We start from the raw sequence: 22742 nt of genomic DNA, 5'->3' as shown, positions 1-22742 counted from the left end.
AGAGAAATATCTTGGTCAAATGCCAACTTTGTATAAAAAAAAAGGGAAAAGTTGTCTTTTTGCCGAGATATTTCGTCTCACCCTGCATGGGTATATGTAAAATTGACACCCAAAACCCCCCATTCTGCCCAACTTCTCCTGAGTACAGAGATACCACATGTGTGACACTTTTTTGCAGCCTAGGTGGGCAAAGGGGCCCACATTCCAAAGAGCACCTTTAGGATTTCACCGGCCATTTTTTACAGATTCTGATTTCAAACTACTTACCACACATTAGGGCCCCTAGAATGCCAGGGCAAAATAACTACCCCACAAGTGACCCCATTTTGGAAAGAAGACATCCCAAGGTATTTCGTGATGGGCATAGTGAGTTCATGGAAGTTTTTATTTTTTGTCACAAGTTAGTGGAATATGAGACTTTGTAAGAAAAAGAAAAAAATCATCATTTTCCGCTAACTTGTGAACAAAAATAAAAAGTTCTATGAACTCACTATGCCATCAGCGAATACCTCAGGGTGTCCCCCCCCCCCCTACTTTCTGAAAAGGGGACATTTGTGGGGTGTTTGTACTGTCTGGCCCATTGTAGGAACCTCAGGGAAACATGACAGGTGCTCAGAAAAGTCAGAGCTGCTTCAAAAAGCGAAATTCAACATTTAGTACCACCATAGGATTGTAAACGCTCATAACTTTTACCCAAACCATTTTTTTTTTTGTTTACCCAAACATTTTTTTTTATATCAAGACATGTAGAACAATTAAATTTAGAGAACTATTTATATATGGATGTGTTTTTTTTTTTAGCAAAATTTACAACTGAAAGTGAAAAATGTCATATTTTTTGCAAACAAATCTTAAATTTCGATTAATAACAAAAAAAAAAAGTAAAAATGTCAGCAGCAATGAAATACCAACAAAAGAAAGCTCTATTAGGCTACTTTCACACTAGCGTTCGGAGCGGATCCGTCTGATGTTTCAATCAGACGGATCCGCTCCGATAATGCCGACGTTCCCATCCGTTCAGGAACGGTTGCGTCTGCATTAAAACTTAGGAAATTTTCTAAGTGTGAAAGTTGACTGAGCGGATCCGTTCAGACTTTACATTGAAAAGTCAATGGGGAAACGGATCCGCTTGAAGATTGAGCCATATTGTGTCATCTTCAAGCGGATCCGTCCCCATTGACTTACATTGTAAGTATGGACGGATTCCGCTCGCCTCCGCACGGCCAGGCGGACACCCGAAACGCTGCTAGCAGCGTTCAGGTGTCCCGCGTCACTGAGCAGAGCGGAGGCTGAACGCTGGCAGGCGGATGCATTCTCAGTGGATCCGCCTCCACTGAGAATGCATTGGGGCCAGACGGATGCGTTCGGGGCCGCTCGTGAGCCCCTTCAAACGGTGCGCACGAGCGGACACCTGAACGCTAGTGTGAAAGTAGCCTTAGTGAGAAGAAAAGGAGGTAAAATTCATTTGGGTGGTAAGTTGCATGACCGTGCAATAAACGGTGAAAGTAGTGTAGTGCAGAAGTGTAAAAAGTGGCCTGATCATTAAGGGTGTTTAAGCTATGGGCGCTGAGGTGGTCAAACGCTTTTACTTATACAGGCCATTCTGAGATTGTTTTTTCATCACATATTCTACTTCCTGACACTGGTAAAATGGAGTAAAAAAAATTTTACTTTTATTTATTAAAAAAAAATACCAAAATTACCAAAAGTTTTGAAAAATTTGAAAATTTCCAAGTTTCAATTTCTCTACTTCTATAATACACAGTAATAGCTCCAAAAATAGTTATTACTTTACATTCCCCATATCTCTACTTCATGTTTGGATCATTTTGGGAATGCCATTTTATTTTTTTGGGGATGTTACAAGACTTAGAAGTTTAGAAGCAAATCTTGAAATTTTTCAGAAATTTTCAAAAACTCACTTTTTAAAGTGACCGTTCAGGTCTGAAGTCACTTTATGAGGCTTACATAATAGAAACCACCCAAAATGACCCCATTGTAGAAACGACACCCCTCAAGGTATTCAAAACTGATTTTACAAACGTCGTTAACCCTTTAGGTGTTCCACAAGAGTTAATGGCAAATGGAGATAAAATTTCCGAATTTCGATTTTGTGGCAAATTTTCCATTTTAATCTTTTTTTTAACAAAGCAAGTATTAAAGGGAACCTGTCACCAGGATTTTGTGTATAGAGCTGAGGACATGGGTTGCTAGGTGGCCACTAGCACATCCGCAATACCCAGTCCCCATAGCTCTGTGTGCTTTTATTGTGTAAAAAAAACTATTTGATACATATGCAAATTAACCTGAGATGAGTCCTGTTCCTGACTCATCTCACGTACAGGACTCATCTCAGGTTAATTTGCATATGTATTAAATCGTTTTTTTTACACAATAAAAGCACACAGAGCTATGGGGACTGGGTATTGCGGATGTGCTAGCGGCCATCTAGCAACCCATGTCCTCAGCTCTATACACAAAATCCCGGTGACAGGTTCCCTTTAACAGCCAAACAAAACTTAATATTTATTGTCCCGATTCTGTAGTTTACAGAAACCCCCCATATGTGGTCAAACTACTGTACGGGCACACGGTAGGGCGTAGAGGGAAAGGTACGCCGTGTGGTTTTTGGAAGGCAGATTTTTCTGGACTGGTTTATTTACACTGTCCCATTTGAAGCCCCCCTGATGCACCCCTAGAGTAGAAACTCCATAAAAGTAACCCCATTTTGGAAACTACGGGATAAGGTGGCAGTTTTGTTGGGACTATTTTTAGGGTACATATGATTTTTGGTTGCTCTATATTACATCTTTGTAAACATTTTGGTTACCAAAAATAGAAATTATGAAATTTCATCTCCATTTGCCATAAATTGTTGAGGAACACCTAAAGGGTTAATAAAATTTGTTAATCAGTTTTGAATACCTTGAGGGGTGTAGTTTCTTAGATGGGGTCACTTTTATGGAGTTTCTACTCTAGGGGTGCATCACGGGTTCTTCAAATGGGACATGGTGCCAAAAGAAAAGACCATCAAAATCTGCCTTCCAGAAACCACGTTTGGTCATACAGCAGTTCACGACCACATATGGGGTGTTTCTGTAAACTGCAGAATCAGGGTAATAAATATTTTTTAGTTTGGCTGTTAACCCTTGCTTTGTTACTGGAAAAAACGGTTTAAAATGGAAAATTTGCCCAAAAAAATTGCTGTTTTGGCACAGTTTTTATTTTATTTTTTTGATCGTGTTCATCTGAGGGGTTAGGTCATGGGTGTTTTTATAGAGCAGATTCTTACAGACGTGGCGATACCCAATATGTCTACTTTTTTTATATTTATTTAGGTTTTACACTATATTATCCTTTTTTAAAACAATAAAAAATAAAAATTTTAGTATCTCCATAGTCTAAGAGTCCGTTTTTTATTTTTTTGTCGATTATCTTAAGTAGGGGATCATTTATTGCAGGGTGAGAGGACGGTTTTATTGGCACTATTTGGGGGGGCATACGACTTTGACGCTTGCTATTACACTTTTTGTGATGTAAGTATTTTTATAGAGCAGATTCTTACGGACATGGCGATATCTAAAATTGGGTAAGGGGATTATAAATGTAGTACTCCATGGAAGTGTGGTACTCCCTGAATCAACCAATAATGCAGAGGCCCGGATGATCTGGGCACGTGTCACACTGAGTGGTGGTGTCCTTCCGTATCCCCCTCCTGTGACACACTCTGCACCTTTTTTGGGACCGTCCCTTCTTTACAGTATGGGGGACCACACCTGGAAAGTGTGGGCCCGGGACGATCCGGGCGCCTCCAGTTCCCGAGGTACTCCGGCCTGCTCTTTCCCGGTCAGAAAAGATCAGGGCCTTGAGGACTGCCTCATAGAACTGGAGGAATTTCCCTGTGTTGCCAGCGCTCCGGGACCACACAAAAGAGTTGTACAAGGCAACCTGTACCAAGTAGACCTCAACTTTTTTTTTACCATGCCCGGGTTTTGCGCATGGCGTTATATGGCTTGAGGACTTGATCAGAGAGATCACCTCTTCCCATATACCAATTGTAGTCAACGATACAATCGGGCTTGAGGACCGTTGCCGCGGTACCTCACACAGGGACAGTACAAGGACATCCCTCTTGTCCTAATATCTGACCAGCAACAGGTTTCCACTGGTAAGGGCACGGGTCTCACCCCTGGGGATAGGTACCTGGAGGGGGTGGGTAGAGAGGCCGCGTTGATTTTTCCGCACGGTCCCACAAGCGGACGTGGATCTGGCGGCAGGGGACTGGAACAAGGGGATACTAGTATAAAAGTTATCCACGTACAGGTGGTAACCCTTATCTAGCAGTGGGTGCATAAGGTCCCACACAAGTTTTCCGCTAACACCCAGAGTGGGGGGACATTCTGAGGGTTGAATACGGGAATCTCGCCCCTCGTACACACGAAACTTGTAAGTGTACCCTGAGGTACTCTCACAAAGTTTGTACAGCTTCACGCCATACCTCCCCCGCTTAGAGGGAAAATACTGGCAGAAAATGAGTCTCCCCTTGAAAGCAATGAGAGACTTATCAACCGCGACCTCCCTTCCAGGTACATAGGCCTGTACAAATTTGGCCCCAAAGTGATCGATGACCGACCTGATTTTGTACAGGTTGTCATAGGCGGGATCACCTTGGGGGGGAATATGCTGCATTATCTACATAATGCAGGCATTTCTAAATGGCCTCAAAACAAGAACGTGTCATGGCCGTACTGTAAAGTGGGGTCTGGTAGAGGACGGCCCCACTCCAGTAATGCCTGACACTGTGTTTTTTGACTAGGCCCATGTGCAGCACGAGGCCCCAAAACGTCCTCATCTCGAATGCACTGACCGGAGTCCAGCCACTGGCCCTAGCCAAAAAGGAGCCCGGGTGTTGAGCAATGAACTGTTGGTCGTACAAGTTCGTTTGCTCCACCATCAGATTCACAAAGTGGTCACTGAAAAAAAAGACAAATAGTCCTATTCAGTGAAGCCCACTGTGGGAATCTGGATTCCTGGTTGGCCAACAAAATCAGGAATCACAGGCTCAAAATCCTCTGGGGTACACCATGCAAGTTCACCGGTAGGGGGCTCAGGTGGACTTATCTGGTGGGCCGGTAAACTAGTACGAGCCCCAGAGCTGCTCGTACTAGTGTGGGCCATGGGGTCCCTGGCATGGCGGTCCCCTTGCTCCGCCGCCTTGGGGGCTCATCATCATCGCTAGATGATGAGGACGCGGATGACAAGAGGAAAGTGGGGTCATCCTCGTCCTCATTGGGGCTCTCGGACTCTGAGGCAAGCAGGGCGTATGCCTCCTCGGCTGAGAACGTCCGGCGGGCTATAGGGGAGTGAGTGTGTGTGTGTGTGTGTAAAACTTTATTTAGTGTGCGTGTGTGTGGGGGCACGGGTGTTCTTGGACTTTGCCCTTAACATAAAAGGAAAAAAATAAAATAAAAAAAGTTAAAACCCCAAAAAATAAATAATTCTAACTTGCTGATCAGCGGTGGGGTGGTCTAAGGTGCACCCCAGACACCCGATCAGGGTGATGCAACAATTAAACTTTTTATTTTTTTCCTAAAGTTTCACTAATATACGAATATCCCTGACTAATCTAAACCTTTCCCTAACCTGTCCCTATGCACTGTGGACGGTCAGAAGGGGGGTGCTAGGCACAGATCCAACGCTGCTCCCCTCTCCACGGGCTCCGGACACAGAAAGGGAGAGGAGGCAGAGCCGCAGAGTTTAAACCTCCCACCCGCCCTGCAGCCAATCAGAAGCGATCCTGAGAGGCGATGTCACCATCACCTCTCAGGATCACAGGATGGTGATCGGTGGTGTGATAATACACCACCAATCACCATCCTGTTCCGGGTTATCGGACCCGAATAACCCGGAAGCGCAGCAAACCACAGGTCTGAATTGACCTGTGGTTTGCTGCAATCACCGATCCGGGAGGGGGGGGGGGGGCACTGTAGCGGTCACTGTTAAAGGGGCGGACACCGTGGAGGTAATTTTTAAAGGGGCGGGCACTGTGGATATCACTGTTAAAGGGGCGGGCACTGTGGAGGTCACTGTTAAAGGGGCGGGCACTGTGGAGGTCACTGTTAAAGGGGATATGGTTCATATCTTTTTACAGACACACGGAAACATTAAATGAAATAGATTAAATATACCCGTGAGAAGCCGGGTCCTTTTGCTAGTAGCTTATAAGTTTCACTTCGGTAGAGGCACACGTAAGGTTGAATGCTGGCGGGTGGAAACTCCTGACTTCTGTGCAGTTCATGCCCACCTTTAATAAGTGTCATAATAAGATCAGTAGGTTCAGCTTAAAGGGATTCTGTCACCAGATTTAACTCTATTAAGCTAGCTGACATTAGCAATGTGCTAATGTCAGCTAAACCTAACTAGCCTATTCCTACTTTTATCTATTCTTCCGTTACGCCAGAAATCTAACTTTTATAATATGCCAATTAGCCTCTAGGAGCAGGGGGAAGCGTTGTTCCTGCTCCTAGATGCTCCATTCTCCCACCTTTGTCGCCTCCCTCCAAGTCCTGATTGACAGGGCCAGGCAGCGCTCGCATCTGTCTGTCAGCCCTGTGCTCTGGTGAAATCTTGCATCGTTCAGTATTCGGCGCAGGTGCAGTGAGAAAGCTGGCAGCCTGTGAGCGTCTTTCCCTCACCGTGATACTGAAGGGCACGAGATTTCACCAGAAAGATGCGAGCGCTGCCTGGCCCTGTCAATCAGGACTTGGAGGGAGGCGACAAAGGTGGGAGAACGGAGCATCTAGGAGCAGGAACAACGCTTCCCCCTGCTCCTAGAGGCTCATTAGCATATTATAAAAGTTAGATTTCTGGCGTAACGGGGGCATAGATAAAAGTAGAAATAGGCTAGTTAGGTTTAGCTGACATTAGCACATCGCTACTGCCAGTTGGCTGATTGTAGGATGCTACATATGTTTTGGGACTGTAGATGTAACTGTAGCGGTTATCCCACGATTAATGTAAAAAATGAAAATCTGGCATCATGTAGTACATAACAGTCTCTTTCTAATGAAGCTAAAACCATCCCTGTACCTCACATTGTAAGAAATACAGGTTTTAGAAATAAAATATACATTACATTGCATATATGAGGAATTTGTGTGAATCAGTGAAAGATGTAGGCGACTATATGTCTGAATGGTGTATATTAGGGTTGTTGCGGGTATCAAAATTTCGATACCCAATCGATACTTTTGTCCCAGTATCGATACGATACCAGGATTTCCATTTTTTCGATACTGGGCTGCGCTACTGCGCAGTCTAGCATCACAGAACATGAGCGCGCTTCTGTCAACGCAATCATGTTCCCTCAGCATCACAGGGGAGAAGGAAGCAGTCTCTCCCTCCCCCGATGCTGCTGCCACCAATGAGGAGAGAGGGGCGGGCGCACTGCACCACCAATGATAGCAGGACTTTATATGGGTACGGACTTTAAGTTACCAGCGGCGCCCAGGGATCTCCCTGCACTTACTATTATTCCTGGGAGCCGTTCCGTTCGCCCGCATTATTGTCTCCTGCTCCGTATGCTAATTACTACTATCGGAGCAATGGGTAATTAGCATACGGAGCAGGAGACGGTAATGGGGGCACATCGGGCAAACGGAGCGGCGTCCAGAAATAATAATAGGTGCAGGGAGATCCCTTGGCGCCGCTCTATATAGCCTGCTCATGAAAGGTCGTCTTTAACTTTTAATACAGGAGGCAGGTGCCAGCAGCAGAATCGCATAGCCGGCACCCTGCCTCTGACAGGGAGCTGTGATCAGCACCTGAGGGGTTAACTGCCGCTGATCTGCTGTCGGCACCCGCCTCCTGTATTAAAAGGTTAATTATTATTGGTGGCGCAGTGCCCACCCCCTCAGCCCCCCCCCAGTATTAAAATCATTGGTGACAGTGGTCCCCTCCCCTTCCCCTCATTGGTGGTGCAGTGGTAGCAGTGTAATCCTGGGTCTCCGATCGGTTACCATGGCAGTCAGAATGCTACTGAAGCCCTGGCTGCCATGGTAATCTCCCTGCTGCTGTGTGTACTATGCACAGGGCAGCAGAGAGTGTGTGAAGTCCTATTCACCCTGATAGAGCTCTATCAGGGTGAATAGGACAAGGGATGAAAAGATCCCAGGTACTAGCCTCTAAGGGGGAAAATAATTATTAAATAAACTGTAAAAAAAAAGAAATAAACAAAAAAATGCGGAACGCACGTGGCTTTTTTTGGCTTTTTTTTTTTGCGTGGTATCGAATGGTATTGAGTATCGCAATACTTTTTTATGGTATCGAAATAGAATCAAAAATTTGGTATCGCAACAACTCTAGTGTATATACTTCATTAGTATGTATGTAGTTCCTTTTGTCTTTGGCTACTTTCACACTGGCTTTTTGGCTTTCCGTTTGTGAGATCCGTTCAGGGCTCTCACAAGCGGTCCAAAACGGATCAGTTTTGCCCTAATGCATTCTGAATGGAAAAGGATCCGCTCAGAATGCATCAGTTTGTCTCAGTTTGCCTCCGTTCCGTCTCCATTCTGCTTTGGAGGCGGACAACAAAACGCTGCTTACAGTGTTTTGGTGTCCGTCTGACGAAACTGAGCCAAACTGATCCGTTCTGACACACAATGTAAGTCAATGAGGACTGATACGTTTTCTATGACACAATCTGGCACAATAGAAAATGGATCCATCCTCCATTGACTTTCAATAGTGTTCAAGACGGATCCGTCTTGGCTACGTTAAAAATAATACAAATGGATCTGTTCTGAACAGATGCAGATGGTTCAATTATCTGAACAGATCCGTCTGTGCAGATCCATGACGGATCCGCACCAAACGCGAGTGTAAAAGTGCCTTACTCTGATTCTGACAGATGGAGGTCTTGGAATATCCTGCATCTCTTACATATGCTGATTGGTAGAGAACAAAAAGGCACCCAAAATGTGTAAATATGAGCGAATTATCATAAAATGGTAGAATAACTGGTTGACCAAGATTCTGTTTCTGGGAAGGCCCATAGACTCTTGGATAACTGATATGGGGTGTTGACATGGAAGGGAGGATGATAGTTTTCAAGGAATAAAAACCCTTAGGCCCCTTTCACACGGGCGAGAATTCTGTGCGGGTGCAATGCATGAGGTGAACGCATTGCACCCGTACTGAATCCGGACCCATTTACTTCAATGGGGCTGTGCAGATGAGCGGCGATTTTCACACATCGCTTTTGCATTGCGTGAAAATCGCAGCATGCTCTATATTGTTTGTTTTTTACGCAACACAGGCCCCATAGAAGTGAATGGTGCTGCGTGAAAATCACAAGCATCCGCAAGCAAGTGGTTGCTAGGTGACGATCGGGATGGGCATCCGATCTTTATTATTTTCCCTTATAACCATGTTATAAGGGAAAATAATAAAATCTACATAGCACAGATCCCAAACCCGAACTTCTGTGAAGAAGTCCGGGTTCGGGTCTGGATACCAAACATGCAGATTTTTCTCACGGGCGTGCAAAATGCATTAAAACACTTTGCACTCGCGCTGAAAAATCGCGCATTTTCTCACAACGCACCCGCATCTTTTCCCGCAACGCCCGTGTGAACCCAGTCTAACTTCGGGGTATACACTCACTCTTGTGTCTTATTTATTGCATCCAACCTTCGAAACAGACCCAGTAAGAGAGTGTATTAAATATAGTATATATTTATATGTAATATTTTCTTACAACATGGAGCCATAGATCTTTTCATTCATTGCTAGATTTATATCAAGCTGACAGCTAAAAGGGAGTGTCTGTTCTGCTGCAGCTCAGGTGGAGTGTCCATGCTCTCCGTATCACAGCTCAGGAGGCAGTTGAAGGATGAAACTGAGCATGTGCGGCCATCTCAGTTAATAGGACAAAGATAATAAAAAGAACAAAGGGCAGGTGGCGCTATACAGATACATTTTATTGAATAACTCAGTGACTATACAAAATAATTAATCACATGCAATGCAAAAGTATTCACATCGAGGTGCTGGTTTGAAAACTGTAGAATATTTTTCATGGGACAACCTCTAATAAATTAGGGGCATTGCTGCCTGGCTGTGCACCAGAAGCAAAAGTCTATGCCAGACTGCTACAGACTTCAGCTATAACGTACGCCAGTTTATGGTATAAGCTATAGTAAATCATGTAGGACATGCAAAACCCTGCCCATTCTGCTACTTTCACACAAATGCTTCAGTTTTGTCCTAACGCATTCTGAATGGAAAGCAATCCGTTTAGTATTCATCAGGATGTCTTCCGTTCCGTCCCTTTCACTGTATTTGGCCGGAGGAAATACCACAACATGCTGCAGCATTTTCTCAGGCCAAAATTCTGGAACACTTGCCGGATTCGGCATTCATTTCCATTGAAATGCATTAATGACTGATCCAGTACCAAGTGTTCAAGAAATTGCCGCATTGACGGATTTCCGAATGACACCGGAGAGACGGAACCGGTATTTCAATGCATTTGTCAGACAGATCCGCATCCGGATCTAGAAACAAATTATATCTGTTTGCATACGGATTTCCGGATCCGGCAGGCAGTTCCGGCAACGGAACGGCCTCCCGGATTCTTCTAACGCTAGTGTAAAAGTACCCTAAGCCATGCTCCCTTTTCTCACCACTTCGGAAAGTGGCGAGAACCTTAAAAAGTCACAAATTATGACGTGTGCCATATTTTGTGACTTTTATACACCATAATAGTGGCATACAGGGCATAATAAATGTACCCCATTGTAATTGAACCACGTACATGCATTTTCTTTCTAATTTCTTAAGTGTGATGACCGTACATGTAGACCATGGTTTTAAACATTGCACCCACTCAGAAGCTAAGCGCGCATTTTACCTGCCGGGTTTCTGCGGTTTTAACCACCTCAGCCCCACTAGCTTAAACACCCTTAAAGGGTTTCTGTCACCCCACAAAACTCTTTTTTTTTTTTTTGGATAGTTAGATTCCTTATAGGGCGATATAGGAGAATATAATAGTCTTACTTACTTTCATGCGGCCGATTCTTTATAAAACGAAGTTTTATAATATGTAAATGAGGGCTCTACCAGCAAGTAGGGCGTCTACTTGCTGGTAGCCGCAGCAGCAATCCGCCCCCTCGCCGTGTTGATTGACAGGGCCAGCCGGGATCTCCTCCTCCCGGCCGGCCCTGTCAGTATTTCAAAAATTGCGCGCCTCTGGTCATTCGGCGCAGGCGCTCTGAGATGAGGAGGCTCGTCTCCTCAGCACTCCCTCAGTGCGCCTGCGCCGATGACGTCTTCTCTTTCGGTGATGTCATCGGCGCAGGCGCACTGAGGAGACGAGCCTCCTCATCTCAGAGCGCCTGCGCCGAATGACCAGAGGCGCGCGATTTTTGAATTACTGACAGGGCCGGCCGGAGGAGATCACGGCTGGCCCTGTCAATCAACACGGCGAGGGGGCGGATTGCTGCTGCGGCTACCAGCAAGTAGACGCCCTACTTGCTGGTAGAGCCCTCATTTACATATTATAAAACTTCGTTTTATAAAGAATCGGCCGCATGAAAGTAAGTAAGACTATTATATTCTCCTATATCGCCCTATAAGGAATCTAACTATCCAAAAAAAAAAAAAAAAAAAGTTTTGTGGGGTGACAGAAACCCTTTAATGACCAGTCCACTTTTTACACTTCTGCACTACACTACTTTCACCGTTTATTGCTCGGTCATGCAACTTACCACCCAAATGAATTTTACCTCCTTTTCTTCTCACTAATAGAGCTTTCATTTGGTGGTATTTCATTGCTGCTGACATTTTTACTTTTTTTGTTATTAATCAAAATTTAACGATTTTTTTGCAAAAACAATGAAATTTTTCACTTTCAGTTGTAAAATTTTGCAAAAAAAACGACATCCATATATAAATTTTTCTCTAAATTTATTGTTCTATATGTCTTTGATAAAAAAAAATGTTTGGGTAAAAAAAAAAAATGGTTTGGGTAAAAGTTATAGCGTTTACAAACTATGGTACAAAAATGTGAATTTCCGCTTTTTGAAGCAGCTCTGACCCCATTTCGGAAAGTAGACACCCTAAGGTATTCGCTGATGGGCATAGTGAGTTCATAGAACTTTTTTTTTTTTTGTCAAAAGTTAGCGGAAAATGATTTTTTTTTTTCTTTTTTTTCTTACAAAGTCTCATATTCTACTAACTTGTGACAAAAAATAAAAATTTCCATGAACTCACTATGCCCATCACGAAATACCTTGGGGTGTCTTCTTTCCAAAATGGGGTCACTTGTGGGGTAGTTATACTGCCCTGGCATTTTAGGGGCCCAAATGCGTGCAAAGTAGTTTGAAATCAAAATCTGTAAAAAATGGCCGGTGAAATCCGAAAGGTGCTCTTTGGAATGTGGGCCCCTTTGCCCACCTAGGCTGCAAAAAAGTGTCACACATGTGGTATTGCCGTACTCAGGAGAATTTGGGCAATGTGTTTTGGGGTGTCATTTTACATATACCCATGCTGGGTGAGATAAATATCTTTGCCAACTTTGTATAAAAAAAAAAAATGGGAAAAGTTGTCTTTTGCCAAGATATTTCTCTCCCCCAGCATGAGTATATGTAAAATGACACCCCAAAACACATTGCCCAACTTCTCCTGAGTACGGCGATACCACATGTGTGACACTTTTTTGCAGCCTAGATGCGCAAAGGGGCCCACATTCCTTTTAGGAGGGCATTTTTAGACATTTGGATCCAAGACTTCTTCTCACGCTTTAGGGCCCCTAAAATGCCAGGGCAGTATAAATACCCCACATGTGACCCCATTTTGGAAAGACACCCCAAGGTATTCAATGAGGGGCATGGCGAGTTCATAGAATTATTATTTTTTTTGGCACAAGTTAGCGGAAATAGATTTTTTTTTGTTTTTTCTCACAAAGTCTCCCTTTCCGCTAACTTGGGACAAAATTTTCAATCTTTCATGGACTCAATATGCCCCTCAGTGAATACCTTGGGGTGTCTTCTTTCCAAAATGGGGTCATTTGTGGGGTGTTTGTACTGCCCTGGCATTTGAGGGTCTCCGCAATCATTACATGTATGGCCAGCATTAGGAGTTTCTGCTATTCTCCTTATATTGAGCATACGGGTAATGAGATTTTTTTTTCCGTTCAGCCTCTAAGCTGAAAGAAAAAATGAACGGCACAGATTTCTTCATTCGCATCGATCAATGTGGATGAAAAAATCTCTGCCCAAAAAAAAAAAAAAAAGAGGGGAAAGGCATCTGCCAGGACATAGGAGCTCCGCCCAACATCCATACCCACTTAGCCCGTATGCCCTGGCAAACCAGATTTCTCCATTCACATCAATCGATGTGGATGAATAAATCATTGCCGGGATTTTTTATTTTTTTTTATATATACAAAGTGTTTGCCAAAGCATATGAATACCGCCGCCTCCTCAGCTCATATGTCTCGGCAAACGTATCTTTTACTGCAGAGGAGAAATCTCGTCTTGCAGCGCCGCATACACCGACTTGTGTGTAATCTGACAGCAGCGCAATGCTTCTGTCAGAATGCACATCAGTGCTGCAGCTAGTCGATCGGTTGGTCCACCTGGAAGGTAAAAAAAAGAAAAAGAAATAGAAAAAACCAGGCCGCAACGCAATAAATTTTATTAACTTTATAATAACTTTTGAACAGAACATATAAACTTTTTGGAACTGAAAGTTAACTTTTTTGCTTACTGGTGTTTTTTTTTGTTTGTTTTTTACACCTTTTATAGGACAAACCTCTCCTTCCCCATGGGACAATGTGCAAAGCGCAAATCACCCAAAGATGTGGCGAAGTACATTATGCACTTTATCCCAGATGAAAGAGGTTTGCAGCAGCTGTGAGAGAAAGGGCCCTAATAGCCCTGTGTGCCTGTCCTGTGAGATGCAATCCCTATGCTAAGTGTACCTGTGTGTGGTACTTCCGGAAACACTCTCCAAAAGCATAGGGCAGGGTGGTCAGGGCAGTCAGGACAGAAATAGCGGGTGTCACGCCTTATTCCACTCCTGCTACAGACACAAAAAAATTTTTGGGGGTGGCGGTCGGTTTGAGGTACCAGCAACGACACTGGGGAAATGTCGCTCGTGGTTGGGGCCACGGAACCTCCTGGATACAGGAGGTTCGCGATGATCTCTTCCTGAAATTTGACGAAGGATCCTGTTCTCCCAGCCTTACTGTAGAGAACAAAACTATTATATGCAGCCAATTGAATTAAATATACAGACACCTTCTTATACCAGCGTCTGGTGGGTCGGGAAACTAAATAGGGAGCCAACATCTGGTCATTGAAGTCCACCCCTCCCATGAGCGCATTATAGTCGTGGACACAGATTGACACTGGTTGCCCGTTCAATTTGGATTGTCGTGTCTGCGTGAATGGAGGAGAGCATGTAAACGTCACGCTTGTCTCTCCATTTCACCGCGAGCAGTTCTTCGTTACACAAGGCAGCCCTCTCCCCCCTTGCAAGACGGGTGGTAACGAGCCGTTGGGGGAAGCCAGGCGACTAGGTCGCAGGGTGCCAGAGCAGCCAATCTGTTCTAGGAACAAATGCCTGAAGAGGGGCACACTTGTGTAAAAATTGTCCACATAAAGATGGTACCCCTTGCCAAATAAGGGTGACACCAAGTCCCAGACTGTCTTCCCACTGCTCCCCAGGTAGTCAGGGCAACCGACTGGCTCCAGGGTCTGATCTTTTCCCTCATAGATCCAAAATCTGTGGGTATAGCCTGTGGCCCTTTCACAGAGCTTATACAATTTGACCCCATACCGGGCGCACTTGCTTGGGATGTATTGTTTGAAGCCAAGGCGCCCGGTAAAATGTATTAGGGACTCGTCTACGCAGATGTTTTGCTCAGGGGTATACAAATCTGCAAATTTCTGGTTGAAGTGGTCTATGAGGGGCCGAATTTTGTGGAGCCGGTCAAAAGCTGGGTGGCATCTGGGATGGGAGGTTGTGTTGTCGCTAAAGTGCAGGAAACGCAGGATGGTCTCAAAACGTGTCCTGGACATAGCAGCAGAGAACATGGGCATGTGATGAATCGGGTCCGTGGACCAATATGACCGCAATTCATGCTTTTTGGTTAGACCCATGTTCAGGAGAAGGCCCAGAAAAATTTTACATTCGGAAACTTGGATTGGTTTCCTCCGGAAAGACTGGGCATAAGAGCTTCCCGGGTTGGCGGCTATAAATTGAGTGGCATACCGATTTGTTTCTGCCACGACTAAGTCCAAGAGCTACGCAGTCAAGAACAGCTCAAAAAATCCCAGGGCCGAACCGATCTGAGCTGTCTCAACCCGAACTCCAGACTGGGCGGTGAAAGGGGAACTAATGGTGCGGCTGAAGTTGGGGACTGCCAATCAGGGTTTGCCAGCACCTCAGGGATTCTAGGGGCTCTACGGGCCTGTCTTTGCGGTGGCTGCGACGGGGTAACTATTTCACGTGCCACCGTACCAGCTTCAACTGCCCTTCTGGTGCTCGCCACTTCACCATGTTGTACGGCAGTGCTGGTACTAGTTCCAGGATGGGCTGCGCTGCTGGTGTATGCCTCACCACGTAATCCGACAGCGCCAGCCCCACTCTGCTGCCCTTGAAACGGATCCTGCGCAACCTGTGGTCTAGCAACAAGGGGCCGAGTACGCCTGGTGCTATCAGGGACCTCAACCTCCTCGTCCGAACTTTGAGTCAGACTGCTACCGCTTTCTACAGGTTCACATTCTGACCTGCTAGATTCGTCAGATGAGGGTTCCCATTACTCATCCGACTGGGTCAGAAGCCTGTAGACCTCTTCAGAAGAATACCCCCTGTTTGACATTTGGACTACTAAATTTAGGGGTATTCCCTGAGACTACCCAAGAAAAAAAGCAAGCCTGTCTTACAAAGGGGAGGCTAGCGAAGTACCGGAGGCCGCTGCGATTGATAAAAAATATCAAAACAGATTTTTTTTATCGCCGCAGCGCTTGTAAAGTGATTGTGCAGTGATCAAAAAACAAAAAAAATTTTTGTCACTGCGGCGGGGCGGGCGTAGGTGAACGCACGTGTGGGCGACCGATCAGGCCTGATCGGGCAAACACTGCGTTTTGGGTGGAGGGCAAGCTAAGGTGACACTAATACAATTATAGATCTGACTGTGATCAGTTTTGATCACTTACAGATACTATAAAAGTACAAATGCTGATTAGCGATACGCTAATCAGCGAATAAGTGACTGCGGTGCGGTGGGCTGGGCGCTAACCGACGCTAACTACCTAACCAAGGGACCTAAACTATCCTAAAACTATAAATCAATACCAGTGGGAAAAAAAAGTGACAGTTTACACTGATCACTTTTTTCCCTTTCACTAGGTGATTGACAGGGGCGATCAAGGGGTGATCAAGGGGTTAATTGGGGTGATGGAGAGTGATGGGGGGTGATCTGGGGCTACGTGTGGTGTTGGTGGGTACTCACAGTGATGTGTGCTCCTCTGCTGGAACCGACGAAAAGGACCAGCAGAGGAGCACAGAAGCCATTTAACACATTATATTTATAAATATAATGTGTTAGATGGCTTCTGATTCGATTTTTTGAAAATCATCAACCTGCCAGCAATAATCATTGGCTGGCAGGTTGATGACGAACTTGTCTTTTAAATTTTGCCGGCCCGCGATGCGCATGCTTCTCGCGAGAGGACGCACCGGCGCGTCCACCCAGAGTAACAGGACCGCCGCAAAGACGCAATCCTGCGTACGGCGGTCCTGAGCAGGTTAAAAAGCAGGCACCAAGAGGCAATGGTTGTAATTGGCAGCATCACCGATCACGGACATTTAACCCCACAGATGCGGTGTTCAATTGTGACTACGGCATCTGAAAGGCTTTTCCCCCAGGAGTGCTGCACTCCCGGGCTCCCCTGCTTGATGATCGAGGAAGCCTCAAGCCACAGGCAGGGCTCCATAGGAACAAAACAAATCTCCCATAGAATGCATTGGTAATTCAGTGTAGTCTACGGGGAAAGCGATTAAATGATCCAGTGTTCAAGACTTTTACAATTTAAAAAAAAGAACAAATAAAAAAAAATATATATATATATATATAATAATAATAATAATAATAATAATGTAATTCCCATCACCTTGTCCCAAAATATTAAAATATAAACATATTTATCCTGTGTGCTGAACACCGTAATGGAACCCAAAAAATAAAAATGGCCAATTCACCATATATTTCATCGCTCACCACCCAAATTTGAATAAAAAGTGATCAAAAAGTCACGCACTTCAAAATAATAATAAAAAAATGCTTGTAAAAACTACAAAATCACCCCGCATAAAAAGGAGCCCTCACACAGCTTCGTAGACAAATAAAAAATTAAATAAAAAAGTGATGGGGTCAAAATATGGTGATGCAAAGAAAGGAAGGCATGGAGTAAAAAAATGAGAATGTAAAAACATAAAAAAATTCTTGGTCTTTAAGGGGTTCCACAAAAAAAAAAATTAAATAGAACATGTCCTATTCTTGTTCATTTTGCAGAAAAGGATAGGATATTTCTGGAGGAGAAAAAAAAAATGGCAGCATGCACTCGCGGTATCTGTGTTTTGTGGATCTGCGATTTACAGTGTGCATGAGCCCTAAGGATATAATAAAAAAAAAATAAAAAAACAATTGAAGTGTATATGTTTTTACTTTCTAAAGAAAAAAAAAGTTGGAGAACTATAATAAGATACACGTCAAAATATGAAGGTTAAGGCGGTTTGACGCTTCAAAGGGAGTCTGTCACCACCATATGGCCATATATAGTGCTTACATGGCTCTGTAGCACACCTATACAGGATTGTAACGGTACCTTTGTTATTTTCTTTAGATTTTCATAAGCAGGAAAAACTAAGTTTAATTCATATGCAAATGAGCACTCGCAAAGGCCCAGGGGCGGCGTTCAGTGTGTAGGAGCCCAGGTTGCTCTGCCTTCTTTCAGCGTTCCTCCTCCCCACCCCATTGTCATTAAAGCCCTCCTAAGACTGCAGCCCTGAACATGAAACCTAAAATGCCCCACCATGTTCAGGATGGCAGTGTTGTTGTTCATGAAAATAATTAAAGCGTGTGGACTATGAAAAGGACTTTAGTGAAAATGGGGCAGCGTCTCACAATGTAAGATCAGCAATGAGCTTGTAAAAACTGTGTTTCAGTAAGGATACTTTCACACTTGTGGCAACAGGGTCCGGCAGGCTATTCCGGCAAGGGAACAGCCTGCCGGATCCGTGCTAACACTAGCCCATCATGCTGCCGGAAGTCAGCTCGGGCCCCTTTCACTATAATGGGGGAGGTCCGAAAGTCCGGCCTCAGCACGGCAAACATGCCGAGAGGGGGCCGGACAAAAACTACAGCCCCCATTATAGTGAACGGGGCCGGAGCAGACTTCCAGCGGCAAAGTGGGATAGCATTAGCATAGATCAGGCAGGCTGTTCCCCTGTGCTCAGTTAGTATCAGTTTAGACTAAAAATAACTGATCAGTTTTTTTGAGTATTAGTTATGATCAGTTTGTGACAGTTCTGTCAGAGATCAGTTATTTTAAGCTACTTTCACGCTGGCATTTTGGCTTTCCGTTTGAGAGATCCGTTCAGTCCAAAACGGATCAGTTTTGCCCTAATGCATTCTGAATGGAAAAGGATCAGCTCAGAATCCATCAGTTTGCCTCCGTTCCGTCTCCATTCTGCTTTGGAGGCGGACACCAAAATGCTGCTTGCAGCGTTTTGGTGTCCGTCTGACGAAACTGGGCCAAACGTATCTGTTCTGACACATAATGTAACTTGTACAAAAAAAGAGCAAGGATTTAACAAGGTAAAAAAATCTCATTTTATTAATTATAAATCACATGAACATTACAGGTGAGACTCAAAAGGGACAGAACATGGAGACTGGGCCACAAAAGGGCTCTGCAATGTGGGGAATCACAATGGGGGATAATGTGACCATATACAGCAGGTAACAGACAATTAACAGAATGTGTGAATATTGGAGTAGTTGCGGGTGCAATTGCTGTCCCCTAGTGTTGAACAACTACCTAGCTCTTATTCACAGCGTCCAAGAAATGGAAGCTGTAGGGTGTAATTGGACGGTGCAATACCACTCATAAAGATGTCATATAACAATAACTGTAAATCACTAGTTCCACCCTAATCCAGATACTGACACATAATGTAAGTCAATGGGGACAGATCCGTTTTCTATGACACAATGTGGCACAATAGAAAACGGATCCGTCCTCCATTGACTTTCAATGGTGTTCAATACGGATCAGTCTTGGCTATGTTAACCCCTTCCCGACCGCAATCTGTATATATACGTGATAGCTGCACATACCCCGTGCAGCTACCACGTATATAAACGTTCTGGCAGCTCTTTAATCCAAGCGCTGCAAAACGCTTGGATTAAAGCTTCTGCCCCTGTTCTGCTGCTGTCACGGACAGCATACAGTGCAGTAATGCCGGCAAGGGACCAATCAGAGTGGCCCCTTGCCGGCAATCGATCCGATTGGTTAGTCTGTGCAGACTAACCAATCGGATCGCGGCAGTGTTAAAATGCCGGTTTCAGGCTCTGATCTGCGCTCTGCAGATCAGAGCCTGAAAGCCGATAGTGTTCCTCATGCCCCCCCCCCCCCCCCCCGGATCTGTGCCGCTCTAAGCACATGGTGCCCCTCTGTGCCCCGCCGATCTGTGCCCTCATCTCCTTCCTGCTCATCTCCTTCCTGGCATGCGATCCGCCCCCTGCATTAATTTTCTAGCCGCCCCTCCTGCCCCATTGTAGTCTGTACCCCGCCCCCCTTCCAGCGCTGCCCCCGATTCCCCATTCTGTGTGTGATGGCGGCGGCTACATTCCTGAGCCGCCATCAGCAGAGAGTGTCAGCTATATGCTGACACTCTCCTGAGTAACCCCATAGATGCTGCGGTTGCTGCATCCATGGGGTTAACAGAGGGAGGGAGCTCCCTCTCTCCACCATCGGGGCTGCAGCGCTGTGAATGCAGCACCCGACGGTTGCCATGGCAACCGAACGCTTTGCAAAAGCGTCCGATTGCCATGGCAAAGGCGTCCAGTGCTGCCACCTACAGGCAATCTGGAAGTATTATACTTTGCAATGCAAGAGCATTGCAAAGTATAGTACAACTATCAGCCCCACTGGATCTTCAAGATCCAAGAGGGAACTGATAAAAAAGTGAAAATAAGTAAAAATAAATAAATAAAAATGTAAATAAAAAAAGACATTGCCTTTTCCTATAAAAAAAAATAAAAAAATAAAATACACATATTAGGTGTCACCGCGTCCGTAACGACCGTCTCTATAAATATATCACATGATGGACCCCGTCCGATAAACACCATAAAAATAAAATTAAAAAAAACAGTGCCAAAAAAGCTATTTTTGTCACCTTACATCACAAAAAGTGCAACAGCAAGCGATCAAAAAGGCTTATGACCCCCAAAATAGTACCAAACAGTCACCTCGTCCCGCAAAAAATGATACCCTCTTTAAGACAATCGCCCAAAAAATAAAAAAGCTATGGCTCTCAGACTATAGAAACACTAAAACATCATTTTTTGGGTTTCAGAAATGCTATTATTGTGTAAAACTTAAATAAATAAAATAAAGTATACATATTAGGTATTGCCACATCCGTAACGATCTTCTCTATAAAACTATCACATGACCTAACTCCTCAGATGAAAGCTGTAAAAATAAATGAAAACTGTTCCAAAACAGCCAATTTTTGGGTCACCTTGCCCCATAAAGTGTAATAATGAATGATCAAAAAATCCTATGTACCCAAAAATTGTACCAATAAAAACCTCAACACTTTCTGCAAAAAACAAGCCCCTGCACAAGACGATCGGAGTTATAAAAACATATGGCGTTCAGAAAACCAATCCAGCACAATCTACCTTCCAAAAACCGTACGGCATTCCTTTCCTTCTGCGCCCTGCCGTGTGCCCGTACAGCAGTTTACGACCACATGTGGGGTGTTTCTGTAAACCGCGGAATCAGGGTAATAAATATTGAGTTTTGTTTGGCTGTTAACCCTCAATGTGTTAAAGAAATAAAATATATAAAATGGAAAATCTGCCAAAAAAGTGAAATTTTTTAATTTCATCTCCATTTTCCTTTAATTCTTGTGGAACGCCTAAAGGGTTAACAAAGTTTGTAAAATCAGTTTTGAGTAACTTGAGGGGTGTAGTTTCTATAATGGGGTCATTTATGGGGGTTTCATGAAGTACAATGTGTCACGAGAAAACAATCTCAGAATGGCGTGGATAAGTAAAAGTGTTCCAAAGCTATTACCACGTAAAGTGACACATGTCAGATTTGTTAATTTTGACCTGGACACTGGGGCATCAATGACCCTTGGTCATGAAAGGGTTAAAGATAATACAAATGGATCCGTTCTGAATGGATGCAGACGTTTGTATTATCTGAACGGATCAGTCTGTGCAGATTCATGACGGACCCGCAACCAAACGAGAGTGTGAAAGTAGCCTTACAAGGAAAAAAAAAGTTCAGCGAGGAGGACTTTTTCTCCTGTCTAAAATAACAGATCTCTAACGGAACTAACAAAAACGGATACAAACTGATCATAACGGATGCTCAAAATAACGAATCCTTTTTTCTCTCTTTTCTTCTGATGGATCAGAAGAATGGAAAGCTAAACGGTAATGTGAATGCACCTTAAGTTGCATATATTCATCTAGTTAACCCCAATACAGTGCTAGACTGTAGGGTAGGTCTAGCAGGTGATCAGAAAATAATTAGGGCCATGGACCAGCAGCAAAATAGGGCAGAATGCTGCTTCAATTTTTTTCGTTTTTCTACACCACTTATTAGATTAGCTCTTGTTCAAGGCCTTTCCTAGGAGACACTGTCCACAATTACTTACCATGGAGCATAAAATTCTACAAGTACAGTGTCCTTATCTGCCATAAAAGTATCAAAGTTTGCATCATTTAGCACCAAGACTCCGGCTTCTTCTTTAATCTCTGTTTCTTCAAGTGTTGTTTCTAAAATAAAATATAAAAATGTATTAACCACCACTTATATTTTGCATATTTTACAGATACAAAGTAGTCAAGTGTATAAAATTATTTATTTATTTTTTATTATTTATTTTTATGGTCGGTCGCTTAACCCTTTTCAACTCAGCGATGTACTATTATTTCACGGCAGGAAGGACATTCCCGCTCAAGGCCGTAATAGTACGTCATTGCAATGGCACGGCCTCTGGAGCTGGTTATATTATACAGCAGGCATCCAGCTCACACAGCCAGCATAAGGTCAACCCCTCAGGTGCCATGGTAAATAGCGAGTTCCCTCTGTCCTCCAACAGACACCCTGCAAACACAGTTGCAGGGTGCCAAGCACTTGGCATGGCTGCCATATTATGAATGTTACAGGAAGTTATATATACACATAGTACAAGCAACCAAAAGACTGTGGTCAAGATTCATCAAACTGGTATAAAGCAGAACTGGCTTAGTTGCTCATAGCAACCAAACAGATTCCACCATTTCCAAAGGAGCTGTGAAAAATGAAAGGTGGAATCTACTTTACAATTCTACTTTACACCAGTTTGATAAATCTCCCCCTGTATGTTCCCTAAGGAGACAAAAAATAAAAAGTTCTGAGTTCTTAAAAATATTAAACTTA

General features: G+C 44.1%; 1 protein-coding gene across 1 annotated transcript in view; it reads right to left on the bottom strand.

The window, feature by feature from the left end:
• PDIA4 (protein disulfide isomerase family A member 4) overlaps positions 1 to 22742 on the bottom strand; it is a 272038-nt gene that overhangs the window by 185541 nt on the left and 63755 nt on the right. The window contains 1 exon segment of the mRNA XM_040431853.1: positions 21976 to 22096. Within this exon segment, the coding sequence (XP_040287787.1) occupies positions 21976 to 22096 (121 nt within the window).

This window comes from Bufo bufo, chromosome 5, assembly GCF_905171765.1.
Source record: "Bufo bufo chromosome 5, aBufBuf1.1, whole genome shotgun sequence".
NCBI classification, from domain to species: Eukaryota; Metazoa; Chordata; class Amphibia; order Anura; family Bufonidae; genus Bufo; species Bufo bufo.
Note: the sequence above shows the minus strand (reverse complement) of the source record. Positions and strands in the feature narration are given on the sequence as shown.